The sequence below is a fragment of the Oxyura jamaicensis genome, chromosome 13 (genome assembly GCF_011077185.1).
Source record: "Oxyura jamaicensis isolate SHBP4307 breed ruddy duck chromosome 13, BPBGC_Ojam_1.0, whole genome shotgun sequence".
NCBI classification, from domain to species: Eukaryota; Metazoa; Chordata; class Aves; order Anseriformes; family Anatidae; genus Oxyura; species Oxyura jamaicensis.
Window position 1 is genome coordinate 269,579 of NC_048905.1, and position 12,504 is coordinate 282,082.

The 12,504-nt window shown below is 38.6% G+C and overlaps 1 protein-coding gene across 8 annotated transcripts in view; it reads right to left on the reverse strand.

Annotated features, from left to right (window-relative positions):
* IL12B (interleukin 12B) overlaps positions 1-12,504 on the reverse strand; it is a 76,287-nt gene continuing 63,783 nt past the window's right edge. For 5 of the 8 annotated variants that reach the window (XM_035338893.1, XM_035338891.1, XM_035338892.1 and 2 more), the window contains 8 exons: positions 11,968-12,151; positions 9,287-9,368; positions 7,049-7,330; positions 5,469-5,586; positions 4,233-4,426; positions 3,238-3,395; positions 1,876-1,997; positions 1-1,607 (listed from right to left, as the gene is read on the reverse strand). In XM_035338893.1, the coding sequence (XP_035194784.1) occupies positions 1,604-1,607; positions 1,876-1,997; positions 3,238-3,395; positions 4,233-4,426; positions 5,469-5,586; positions 7,049-7,330; positions 9,287-9,368 (960 nt within the window). In that variant the 5' untranslated portion in view covers positions 11,968-12,151 and the 3' untranslated portion in view covers positions 1-1,603. Of the gene's footprint in view, positions 1,608-1,871; positions 1,998-3,237; positions 3,396-4,232; positions 4,427-5,468; positions 5,587-7,048; positions 7,331-9,286; positions 9,369-11,967; positions 12,296-12,504 lie in introns of those variants that run through there. The other 3 variants (XM_035338897.1, XM_035338896.1, XM_035338898.1) reach the window with 3 other exon arrangements.

Genomic DNA, 12,504 nt, shown 5'->3' on the forward strand with positions numbered 1-12,504 from the left:
AAGTTAATTTAATTCTTGCATTTATAGCAGAAATAAGAAGTATACAAAATATTAATAAATACTAGCAGCACTTGTAGCTAGATTATCCACAGTTTTCTGAAATATCAGATACTTCCCATGTTTCAATGTTTAAAGACTTTAAATTACCACCCATTTCTAAGACTGGAAAAAAAGGAAGCGTGGTCACAATGGAAATCTCTCTTAACTTCAGTGATTCTGTATCAGGGATTAAGGCCTAAATCCTCCAAGATATTTGAAAGTATTTTGCCCTCCTGAAAGTCACAATTTAGGTTGTTTGACAAAAACGTACAGGCTTCAACACATGCTTCTGTTTTTTTCCAGACCTGGGGACTTACACTGTAAGCAGTTCAGAACTAGGACTTGATTTTTTTTTCCTAAGGTTCTGTGAAGACACCTAGCACATCTTGCAGTACTAGGGAAGCAATTTCAAAATTAACTATAGTAATCTGTATTCTACTATTCTAACTTTACTTAGATGCTTAACATTCATCTATAAAACTAGTTACCAATTGCTATCTGAAATATCAGATATGCTTCAGTTATACTTTTAAATAATTTAAGCTGCCTTTGGTTTCCATTGCAAATTCCTGACTACTTGTGCCTTCTTGTTGTGCCTGTGGCATAGCAGGTCTGAGTGAATTTTGTTATCAGAAAACTCCACTGTGAGATGCACTGGCTCGACATGGGCCACCGAATAAAAGCCCTTTAATGATCACAAGCATGAAAGAAAAATAGTTTTATTTAGGAGGTGTTATGCCATTTACTTTCATGCTCATGGAAGGTGGCAGCAGGACTCCTAACAACAGCTTTGGAATGAATGAATGCAGGCACCTTGAAGCTGCTTCCCTGCCAACTACTGGCACTCCCATCACTCCCACTGCAGCTTGGGCTCAGCTGCAAGTGTTGGGCTTCAGGAATGGTTGATCTCTCATCCAACAACCATTTTCAGTGTTGACCAGCTTGACCATCAACATGATGTAAGCACAAACAGCTGACAAAATACAGCAGGTAACATTTCCAGGACTCTGAACTTGTAGTTCCTTCTTCTAAAATATTAACTGTCAGAATGGAAGATGAAGATGGCCCAGATACATGATACATAGCTGCCTCATGCAGCCAAGACTTTCTATGCTGATGTATTTCAACAAAATAAATAATAATAATTAAATACTTAAATAATTAAACACATAAATAATTAAATAAATGGACAAATAAAAAAACAATAAACAGTTCTTTCTGTAAGTTACTTTCCGTATCAATTAACAGATGAAGCACTTTTACTAGCAGCTGCCATCAGCTGACATTGCTATTCATATCAAGTAAGTAATAAATAAATAAATAAATGCAATACAATAATATGCAGAACCTACAATAATAGCTGAAAGCAATGCATCAAAATACTACACATGTTAATATAACATGATGTATGCTAGAGGTGATATTAATCTATTATGAAAAAAGATATGTCGTGGCTTCTTAATAATCTCAAATGCAGATTTTTCTTCTAGTTATGCTTATTTACTTGTCCTAATTCATCCTTTGCTTTCTTTAGAAGCATTGTGCTCCTAGGATCTCTTACTGGTTATCTGTAAAATAAGAGAAAGGAAATTTACAAAGGAATTATCTTAATTTTCCCCAGACATAGATTTTTAGCCCATTTCTCAATAAAGCTTTGCTGGTCTGAGCCATCTAGTGAAACACCACCCCTCAATTTCTCTAAAAGACTCAGAACCAGATAATGCAGGTCTCAGAAGTTACCCTGTCTGCCAGGGATTAGGAATTCACCCTGACTATTGAGAGCACCTGTCCAGCTATGGTCCCCTGCTCCTCCAGTAGAAGCTCTGTAGGGCTTACCTGCAAAGTGAAGACCACTCACTCCAGGATGAGTTGTAGTAGCGATCCCTGGCCTTCACAGAGACCTTGTCTTTTGGCCCAATCGCTGGAATCTGAATAGACTGCTCATCGGTGTCATAATCCTATGAACAGAGCACAGCTCCATCAGTAAGGGTCGTACAGTAAAGTGCCAGACAGACTGCAATAAGCACATGTAACTCAAAAAACTGCTGGTGCTCTGTTGTTTCGAAGGCGCCACCTCATAGATGTCAAAGTCATGAGAGTTGTAAGAACTTTAGTCTCAGCAGAAACAAACTGAACCAGCCACTTTCTATTGAAGCTAATGATGTAAAGTGATCCAAACCCCAAAATGAAACTGTCACTAAAACAAAGGTTTTTTTTTTGTCTATCACAGTTTTTCTCTTTTTTTCTTCTTGCCCACAGAGTGGACCATAATAGTCAGAAGTTGCTGATTTTCAGCTTCGTTGAGACTTCCACTGAAGACTTGTGGCAGATACAAGTAGCGCTCTGTGGACTGGCCAGTTTCTCTACCTAAGGGACTGCACAATGCAGCCCTGCTAAAATCACGGAATCAGCACTAGGTAAACGGCTCCATCTGCTGGTAAAAGCTTGCTATTTTTTTCATATATAAAATGACATCCTTTAGTGTCCTTGGTTTAATTAGTTGTCAGACTGTAGTGATTACATTTGTTCACTTTTCGGATTGCTGAATCAAGGCGGAGCAGCACTGCAATTAAGGACCTGCACTGTGGTCAGCTGGTCTAAGCACTTCTTTCCAGTTTTGCTGTTGATATCTTTGCCAACCTAGACAAATCACCATACTGCTGTTCTGTGTCCTTTAGTGTACCCATAAGCATTAGCAGCAGAAGCAAACCCATCAAGCTAATAGGAATTAGTAATATTTAGTTAACAATTAACTAACAACTAGAACGTGAGAGCCAAAGACTGTAGTTTTCACCAGTCTCCACAGAAATGCTTCCAAATGAGTCATTGATTCCTTACTTGCCAATGCAACTAAGAAGTCAGTCTGAGCTGCTCAGGTACTAACAACATACAAGGAACTCAGTGCAACAAATCCTAGGCTTATTGAAATTGGGATTTTCCCACATTAGGACCCACGCAGCCTACTGAGTTAGTAGATACTTTTCTCATGCTAATATGGCTATGCAATGCTGGACAGGATTTTATCTCCCCAGTTACATCAGGTTGCATCCACCCCTGAGTGTTGCCTGGATCTCATTGAACTGGGAAGGAGGTCATTTTCTTCCAAAACATAACCTTGCCACATATGGGGCTCAGCACCTTTTATTTATTTATTTAAACTGCATGCCAAAGCAGGAAAATCATGTATCAAATGTTTATCTCTACCTGGTTTTCACCTTTCTTTGTACGTTCAACTTTGACCTTGAAAGTCAAAGGGAAGTAGGTCTTTGGTGTGCTCCATGTTCTGGGATACATCCAGGTCACTGTTCCATTTGTGCCTGCATACTGACATTGACATTGAGGTGGATCAGGTTTTACTGCACGAGAAAACACAGAATGTATTAATTTGCATTAGCAACATAATATCACATGTTAGTGTACTACTGTTGATAAGTTTTATATGAACCAGCTTTCGGAGCCTCTGTTAAATTAAGACAGGAGTTGGCATGATGTGTAAGAACTGCCTTGTATGCTTCTTATGGATAATTAACAACACTCCCTGAGACTTTCTGGGTGAGATTGTTCTTTTTTCTTTCTTTCTCTTTTTTTTTTTTTTTTTTTTTTTTTTTTCCAGAGGATTGTAGAGGGCTCTGTTAGAGACAGATGGTTATCTTTAACCCTTGCTGATGACTAAGGCACTTAGTAAAACATCTGTTTCTTTAGGATGCTGCTTCATTTTCCTGTGCCCTGTGCCATCACGGTCACAGCTAGTCCTGTCAGTTTCTCTTAGCCTGCCCTGGATGTCCATCTGTGAGAATGGATCAGGAGTGAGGCATACCTGGCATTAACCATTATCAGAGTAAATCTGTATTTCTCAGTGCAGAGCCTGCTGGATTGTTGTTTATTCTCTGACTTCTCCCACATGTCCTAAACATATCTAATAGAGTAGGCTACAGAAACTTCTGGCAGATGTGGGGGAGAGAGGGTTGAAGGTCACAAGCTATGGGTATGTTGCTTCTTCACTTCCTCATCTTCTTCCAGACTGCAGTTATAATTTGTTTTCCCCTGTTCCTGTAACTGTGGAGGCTTGATACAGATTTACAGTAGAAGAGGGCAGGGATTCCCATGCTTGGTTCAGTCAGCTACCATTGTGAGTTCCACTACCAACAGCAAGAATAAAGCTAAGAATTGATGGTGATTTCTGGTTTACTCACTGATATCTCTAATGAAGAAGCTGCTAGTGTAGTTCTCATATTCCACCTCATCAATGACCTCCAGGAACATCTCAATTGGCTGGTGCTCTTCAGCAAATTGACAGTAGTTTTCTTTCTGGCACTGGGCTGTGTATTCAGTCACTGATTTATCAGTGTGAACAACAGGGCTGCTGCAGGTGACATCTCCGTGAGAGCTGAAATAAATAAATAAATAAATAAATGGAAATGCTGTTTTCTTCTGAGGATTTCATTGCCATAATGATACTATGCAATTGTTAAGATGGTGTTTTGCTGTTGCATCTATCACTCTATGTCTGCACTTCAGTAACTGCAGAAACAGTTCAGTGGGAATATTTTTACATTTTTAGTGCTATATTACACATTAAAAAAAAATCACAAAAGCCCCCAGCACCATCACCTTATAAGGAGAAATTTGTGTTTAAACCTAAACCAGGATATCTCCTCTTCTAATTAGCACTGCACTGTGACAAGCCCTAGTAACTGTGTTCCTCAGCCCTTTCCAAAACCCTGCTGGAAGAAGTAGGTCAAGGTTAAATTATTTCATTGTGAAACAAATAAAAGATGCCATCTCTAAAGTACTTCCTGAGTCTTGGTCTATTTTTGCATTCTGCAAAATAAACAGTTTACAGTTGTTTCCTCTTTAACAAACTGAAATGACTTTTGCCCAAGCACTCCATGTTTTGGAGAAACCCTCAAGAGTACTGGGAGGTAGGAAATCCCCATAAGGTTCCCCTCACATATTTCCCTCGCAGGTTTCTGCAGTGTTCCTCAACAGAGACTTGGCAGTGGACATGTGGCTTTTGCAGTGGGTGCAGCCTCCTACTCCCTTAATTCCACTGGATCTGCTGCAAAGAGACTCAGTGCTATGATTGTTTCTCCTTTTGGCTCAACTTCCTCTCTCTCCCCTTCATGAACTGCTTTTGCTATTGCTTAAGTTATTCTGTGGCTGTACTGCAGCAGCTCTAATAGTCCAGTGTCTAATAGTCTAATAGTTTTCAATTCTTATTAATTTTTGAGCAACTTCCATGCCCTTATCAGTTAAGTTAGTCTCAGTGACATCTCAAATCATTTTACAGATGTTGAGACTCTGAAAGTGGGACTCCTCCCCTTCTATGTGCCTTCAATAGCCTACAGTCCAGGATCTTCTATAAAGAGTGATATCAAGGGCTCTTCTGGCCTTGCTATGAGGTGGCTAAGGAAAGTACAAGCTTTTACCCTTTTAGACTTCTGATTGTGAACTTCACATTTGGACTCTCATTTTCTGTCATCCATGAACACATGAAAATTCCAGAGTAGTTCTTTGCCTCACATTTTAAAAATGTCCTGTTTGGCTCTAGATGGACAAAGAAAAAAAACAGTCAAAGAAGAGAGAAAACAGTTCAACAGATTCCTGTCTCCTTTGGCAGGCGGTGGGTATGCAGGCAGACACAATTTCATGCTGCCCATTAGGCCACTTCCAGCTAAAAAGCCATATAACTGCAGTTAGAGGCTGAAGGCTGGTTTACATAGCACCACATTAACCATATCTACGTGGCTGTTGACAGGAGTTAGAACACAAGCTGTTGCAGAGAGCTGTCAGTAAGTGATTTATATAGACAAATATATTGTTCCTTTCATAGAGAAACAATGCAGCTATTCAGTTGGAAAACCTCTGTATTTGTTACCCAGCGCATGAGAGTGCAGGCAGTGGATAATCTCATGACTTCACACACGGGATAACCTCATGACTTTGCACACTGGGGCACTCGGTGGAAATGCCTCGTGTGGAAGTGGATGAGGCCTCAGTACAGGTGTGTGTTCTCTGCTGCCCAGCACTGCAGACTCTCAGCAGCTCTTTCTAATACCCTGGATATAGTTGACTGGCAGGTCAGTCTACAGAACCTGATATGTGGGTCATAGAGCCAGGGGTAAAAAAACTTGGAAATTGGTAAGTTTCTGGCTCTTCAGTGAGGGACTGCATGCTGAGAGGTAAATCATAGAATCACAGAATCATATAATGGCTTGGGTTGGAATGGGCCTTAAAGATCACCCAGTTCCAACTCCCCCTGCCATGGACAGGGATCAGGTTGCCCAGGGCCTCGTCCAGGAATGGGACATTCACAGCTTTTCTGGGCAACCTGTTCCATTGCCTCACCACCCTCTGTGTGAGGAATTTCCTTCTAACCTCTAGTCTAAATCTCCCCTCTTTTAGTTTAAAACCATTCTCTCATCCTATCATTATCTGCCCGAGCAAAAAGTTGTTCTCCATCTTTTTTATAAGCCCCCTTTAAATGAGTGAGTTTCATTGCAAAAATGCAAAATATCACAGGCCTGTTCCAGTGAATTAGTCATGAATAGAGAAGCCCAAATGACAGCATTTAAAATTTAGATCAGCCCCTGGTTCTGTCAAATCATATAGACCTTTCCAGTGATTTGTTTGTTAGAGGCAGACCCTCTCCTGAGTGTTGGGTCTGTGAGATGGAGGAAAAGCAAATCAGTTGTTTCCCCACCTGAAAAGCAGTGGCACAGTATTGATGTTATCCCATATATTTTTTACCGGTGTTATCACTCCATCCTATGAGTCTAGAGAGTCCTAAATTAAGCCCATAACAACAGATTCCTGAACTGCTCATCAGTAGTGCCATGCACAAACATGCAGAAAGTCATCATCTCCCTTTCACTATCACAGTGGTTGGAGAGCATACATTTTAAAGTGCACATTTCTCACACATTTCTGAAGAGAGCTCCATCTGCTCTTCACAAAAGTGCAATGCACAAAGCTGACCAAGATACACCATATCATCCCATGAACATACCTTTATAACTTTTCAGAATTGACCTTATCATTTGCCCATTGGAGTCTATTTTACTTATGAGGAAGAAATCGTAGCTGACAACTTCATGGGTATTAGCTGTCAGACAGGTGTAGTTGCCAGCATCCGGGAACTCTTTCACTTCAGCAATCAGAGTCCTTCCAGTTCCTTTCAGTTCTGTGCCCTTTTTCCAGTAAACTGGCAGTGCTTCATCAGATGTGTTACAGGTGAGCTCCATTTTTTTAGGTGGTGTCTCATCATTCCACTCAGATTCTATGACATACACTTGTGGAGATTGCAGAAAAAGACTGGTTAGCAGCTTTTCGTACTTAACAGTGTGGTAACTGAGCTCAGACTCTTTTTCAGCTCTGCTCTCCAGGAAACTGCTAAAAAATCCCTGACTTTCTTTAGATCCCCACTGTCATCTGGAGATCTTCACTAAAAGGAGAGTTTTGACTTAGAAATTTAAAATATATCTAGAACCTGTTGGCCAGTAGGGATGACATTTTCTTTCGAGAAATGATTTTTCCCATGTTCCCAGAGAATCTTACAGCAGTTTATAACCACGAGAAGGAGGCAGGTACCTTTCTTTTAAAGGTGAGGATGCCAGGACACACTGAGCTCAGATATTCTTCCTGCACGTCGCCCTTGGCTTTTGCTCACAGAAGGGCATGTAATAGCCCTCAGTACTATGGTGCTAGGCTCCACCATAGGACCTCCTCAGTGTCAAAGGTCTGCGAGTGAATAATGGGAAGGAGAAGAGCTCTAGGTAAGTGGTTTGTATATGCGTGTAGCTAATGTTGTTTTCCATTTTCTATAGAGAACAATCTTTACTCGTAACACTCTGGTCCAAATGGAGCAATTATTAAGAGACAAGATCTCCGAGCTACAGCAGAGGAAAGTTGACTGCAAAAAGGATATACAGTCTTCTAAATGCCATCTTGTAACTCTGCAGTGCCCTGCTGGTCTTTCTGAATTAGTAAACACACCACATAAAATAATTCAGACTTATTTGACTAAAGGAATATTATCTTATCTCTTTGCTATGGTTTCACACGGGAAGTGAAGTAGTAGTCAGGTTGGCTGAAGATTTTCACCTGCACTTCTGTGTGGCAGCAGTTCTCAAATTTAATTGCTATTGCTCAGGCATACTAGTACTACTGTCACAGGCTCCCCAACCACAATCTGTGCTCTCTACAGACAAGAAGAGGCAGAAATTTGTTTCTCAGTGTGTCAACAACCACAACAAGCACGCAGCTCAGGAAACCAGAGTTCCAGTGAGCAATAAGACCTTTTCACCAAGACATTTCACTACCAAAATAAGAGTTTTAAGACTTTATCACTGAGAAGAAACAGTAAGAAATACATGTCAAATGCTGAATCTTAAGTGGCAGAAAGCATGCAACTCTAGGAACTTAGCGAACTGCTTACAGATATTTGAAGCATAGGTAAGATAAATCTCAGAGTTCAAACACAAAGATAAAAAAGTATGTTCTCAATACTGTGTTAAAAATTTATGCAATTTTCAGCACAGGGGATATTGCTCAGGGAATCCATAAGATAATTTTTTTTTTTTTTTTTTTTTTTTACAGTCAGATTGAGAATGCTTTTTTCATGGTGATTAGGGTTCTTTTTGGATAATCACAATGAAGACAGCCTGAATTAAAACACTACACTAGCTGATTAAAAGCAGCAAATCTGATTATCCGAATTTAGCGAAATTTTTTGGTTAGTAAATTATTTAAAAGATTTGTTTATTATTGACCTTGTATTCATTTACAAATGGATTTGCATTAAATTTATTCACCAGAAAAGCTGGATAAACCATTTCTAAGTTCTGAGATTTTTATTTTATTTTATTTTTTTCTGTGAAATCTTTTTTTTTGACAATTAATTCTTCTCTGTTTGCTTGTGGGCTGTACATAAGTCACAAGATACTGTTTCTGCTTCTGGACTGCATGACTGAAACTTTTGAAACAAGAGAACAGGGAATACGGAATAAGACAGTTTCTAATGCAAATATGCAGATGAATAGCTATTGTATGAGACAATATTTTAGGACTTCTAAATATGTCTTCCATTAATACCGATTAGTTGGCTAGCTATTCACAATCAAATAGAAAGAACCTTGGCCTAGGAAACTTCAGTTAACAACTCAATGCTTGTGCACACAAGTGTAACTATGAAACATACTTCTGACCTACACTCAGCTGTAGGTCTTGGTAAGTGAAGACTTCTTACCATTCTCTCTCAGTTTCCACTGGGCTTCCAAAAGGGCAGCAAAGGAAAGTAATGAAAGTATGGCAAATAGTAGGTGAGACATCTGCAGGGAAAACATAAATTACTTAACTTCATTTAGGATTCTTGAGTGTGTACTGAAATTGAGCTCAGAGCTGAATAAGAAGACAGATTCAGCTCCAGTGAACTAAGAAACATTGTCCCATTCTAAGAATTCTGAGACTACATCAAAATTGCATGGTAGGTGTGCACTGGACTTCAAGGCAAGATTTGGATCTGCTAGTTATTCATACCGTGAACCAGTTTGTGAGAGAAGAAATCATGGAACTTAGAGGCAATTGCACGCATAAGTCTTGGCCTTTATCTGGTCAAGAGCTCAGAAGAATTCCCAAGTCCCTAACTTAAACATTCCTCAGGCAAGAAAAGCTCTACTGATGCCAGTGAGGCTACTTGCATGAATAAGGAATTGGACCAAAGGATCAATGGACATAAATTCCAATCCTACAAAGCTTTTAAATACATTCCTTGGTTTAAGCATGTCAGTAGTCCTATTAAAAGAAGAAAAAAAAAAAAAAAAAAGATTGTGAATAAGATTAAGCAGCAGCTGAAGTATTTTTCTGGACTGTAGTCTTCACCATCGCTGTGAGAACAAGTGACAGCAGTGTCAATAATGCAGTGTACAGCTGGCTTAAATACTGACTAACTGGTCCTACACCTAGTATCCACCTGAGGCTGCACAGCCTGATTTATCTTGCAAGCAATTTCAGGCAAAATTACTTCTGAAATAAGTGCCACAGCTGTATTTTCAGAAATGGCAAGATATGCATGTGATTGTCATTGTGTTCATTTGAGACATGTACACATCTCAAAAATATATAATGTGACATAATGTAACATTATATGTTACATTAAAGTTAAATAATTATATATATACACAATATATACATTATATATACATATATATACACAATAATGTTACATAATTATATAATGTTAATATATAATGTTACAGAAATATAGTGAATCTGTATTACCTATTATATATATATATAATCATGTTTTAGATCCCACATAAAATTCTTTGTCCTGAATTCAGAATAAGCTAGAGCCCTTCATGAAACAAAAACTCTATTTGCCAAATACTGTAATAACCACCAGAAGCATAGAAGAAAAACTTAAACAGTTATTTAGGTACACGGTAAGACATTTTTCCTTTAACTGGAGAGTAAATGAAATGAACAGGAATGACGTAGACTTAATCTAATGACTTAGAAAACGAGATAGGTGAATATATCTTTCTAAGTCTATTCGGACTATCAGTGGAATTCTGAATGTGTGTAAAAAAGACAAAATTAGGTGGTAATTTTTTTTTCCAAGCATTTCGCAAGCAAGTCTTTTGCAATGGAAGGGGAGTAATCCTTATGATGTCTTCTCATGTTTTATGAAACATTTTCATCTGTGTTTATGGAGTTTGTGTGTACTCACATGTGCACCAAATCTGTTACTCACTGACAGCTCCTGCTATTATTAGCAGTCTTAGCAAGATTAACTTGATTGGAAGTCAGCTGTTTCTGGGCCAATATCAAAGAAAGCAATGCCATCTGATTTTGTATGCCACACAGCACACCTATTAATGGGACCAGAAGCTATGAGTATCCTGAGAGAGTATCCAAGAGAGGAACCATCTCACATTGCATCTGAACTCAGAGGGAGGCAGAAGCCTTGGTCAAAAGCCAGCTACTGTCAGGCAGCCTGTCAGTGGTATATTGCTTCATTAGAAGGTAAACATTCTTGGCTCCTGATTTTCTACTGTAAGCAGGTTTATCTGTAATTTTTGAAAGAAAAATACCTTTTTCATCTTTCTGAAAGATGATGATTTCTTTCACTGCCACATGGTATTCATCACTATGCTTCATAAAACTGATAACTGAAATATCAATTAAAAACTTGGAGGGAGGGGAAGGGGATAAAAAAGGCTTTCTTTTTATTACCAACTTTTCATTGAAATGGAAAACTAACATAAAAAAAAACTGTCTGATTTTAAGTAGAAGCTTCACAATTCACGTTTCTGATGAAAAAAGTTAACTTCCGTCTAAAATTATCTCCCCCCCCCCAACTCACAATTTTGTTGAAAAATTAATCAGAAATAAACTCTATTTCTGAACATCAGTAATCAGTGCAGTTGCCTGAGGACTTCATAGCTGAGTAGTGTACCAACATCATGTGCTCCCTGTGATCCAGAGCACAAGTTGCTATAAATCAGCACAGATTCCTTCACTGAGAATTGCAGAGTAATTTATGTCAGAAAGTAATTTATATCCCCTGAGCCAGTCCCAGCTCAAGGCAGGGCCAAGCCAATGGTGTTGCATTTTTTTTAAAACAGAGATCAACCTCATCATAAACATACATCTATAAACACACTCCATTAATGAATATTGGTAACATAGAGAAAATCATTAATTTATAACATTAGCTATTCTCTTAGATAATAATTCTATTAGCTGTGTACATATATACAATATGCATTTAAATTCAGGAGCTTTTAAGTACTGTTCTGAGAAAAATATCGTGACAAGTATTCAAATACACTTACAAATTGTTTTTAAGTTTTCTTTAGTTTCATCTGAAGTCTGCTGGTGCCAGGCTTGTGTTGCCCTAGTGTTAGAGAAGAAAGGAATTCTTACCTTTTGCCGCAACGCCTGTTAGTTGCAGTTGTCAGGCAGGTTGGTTTTGTGATCTGAAGGAAGCAAAGTGCTGGCTCCCTTATAAATACTTGTAAACTCTGAAAGGAAAGGGATGCTCCGTTTCACCGCAATACCACAGAATTGCAACACGGGACTTGAGTTCCTTTTTTACATAGTGGCAGAGCTAAGGAAAAAAAAAAAAAAAATGTTTGGGACTCCCAGGTAAACTTTAAAGAGGAAATGAGATTATGAGATTGTTACAATGACCTTTATGGGATGCCAGAGGCATTTCCTTTCCTGCTCGATTTTCTGTCTCTCATCTCATCATCTGGGGAAGAGTAAATACAGATTAAGTAAACTTCCAAAATTGTCTGATGGGAAATATATTATGAAGACAGAAAGAGAAAGTTAAATAAATTAAATCTATTACTATCTGGTAAGCACTAAAGAGATAATTACATGAATTAAAATCTCAACTACCACATCAGTCAGAAGTAGAGTTAAGGGAAAATGGTTTTTTAATTGCTGTTTTAGAAT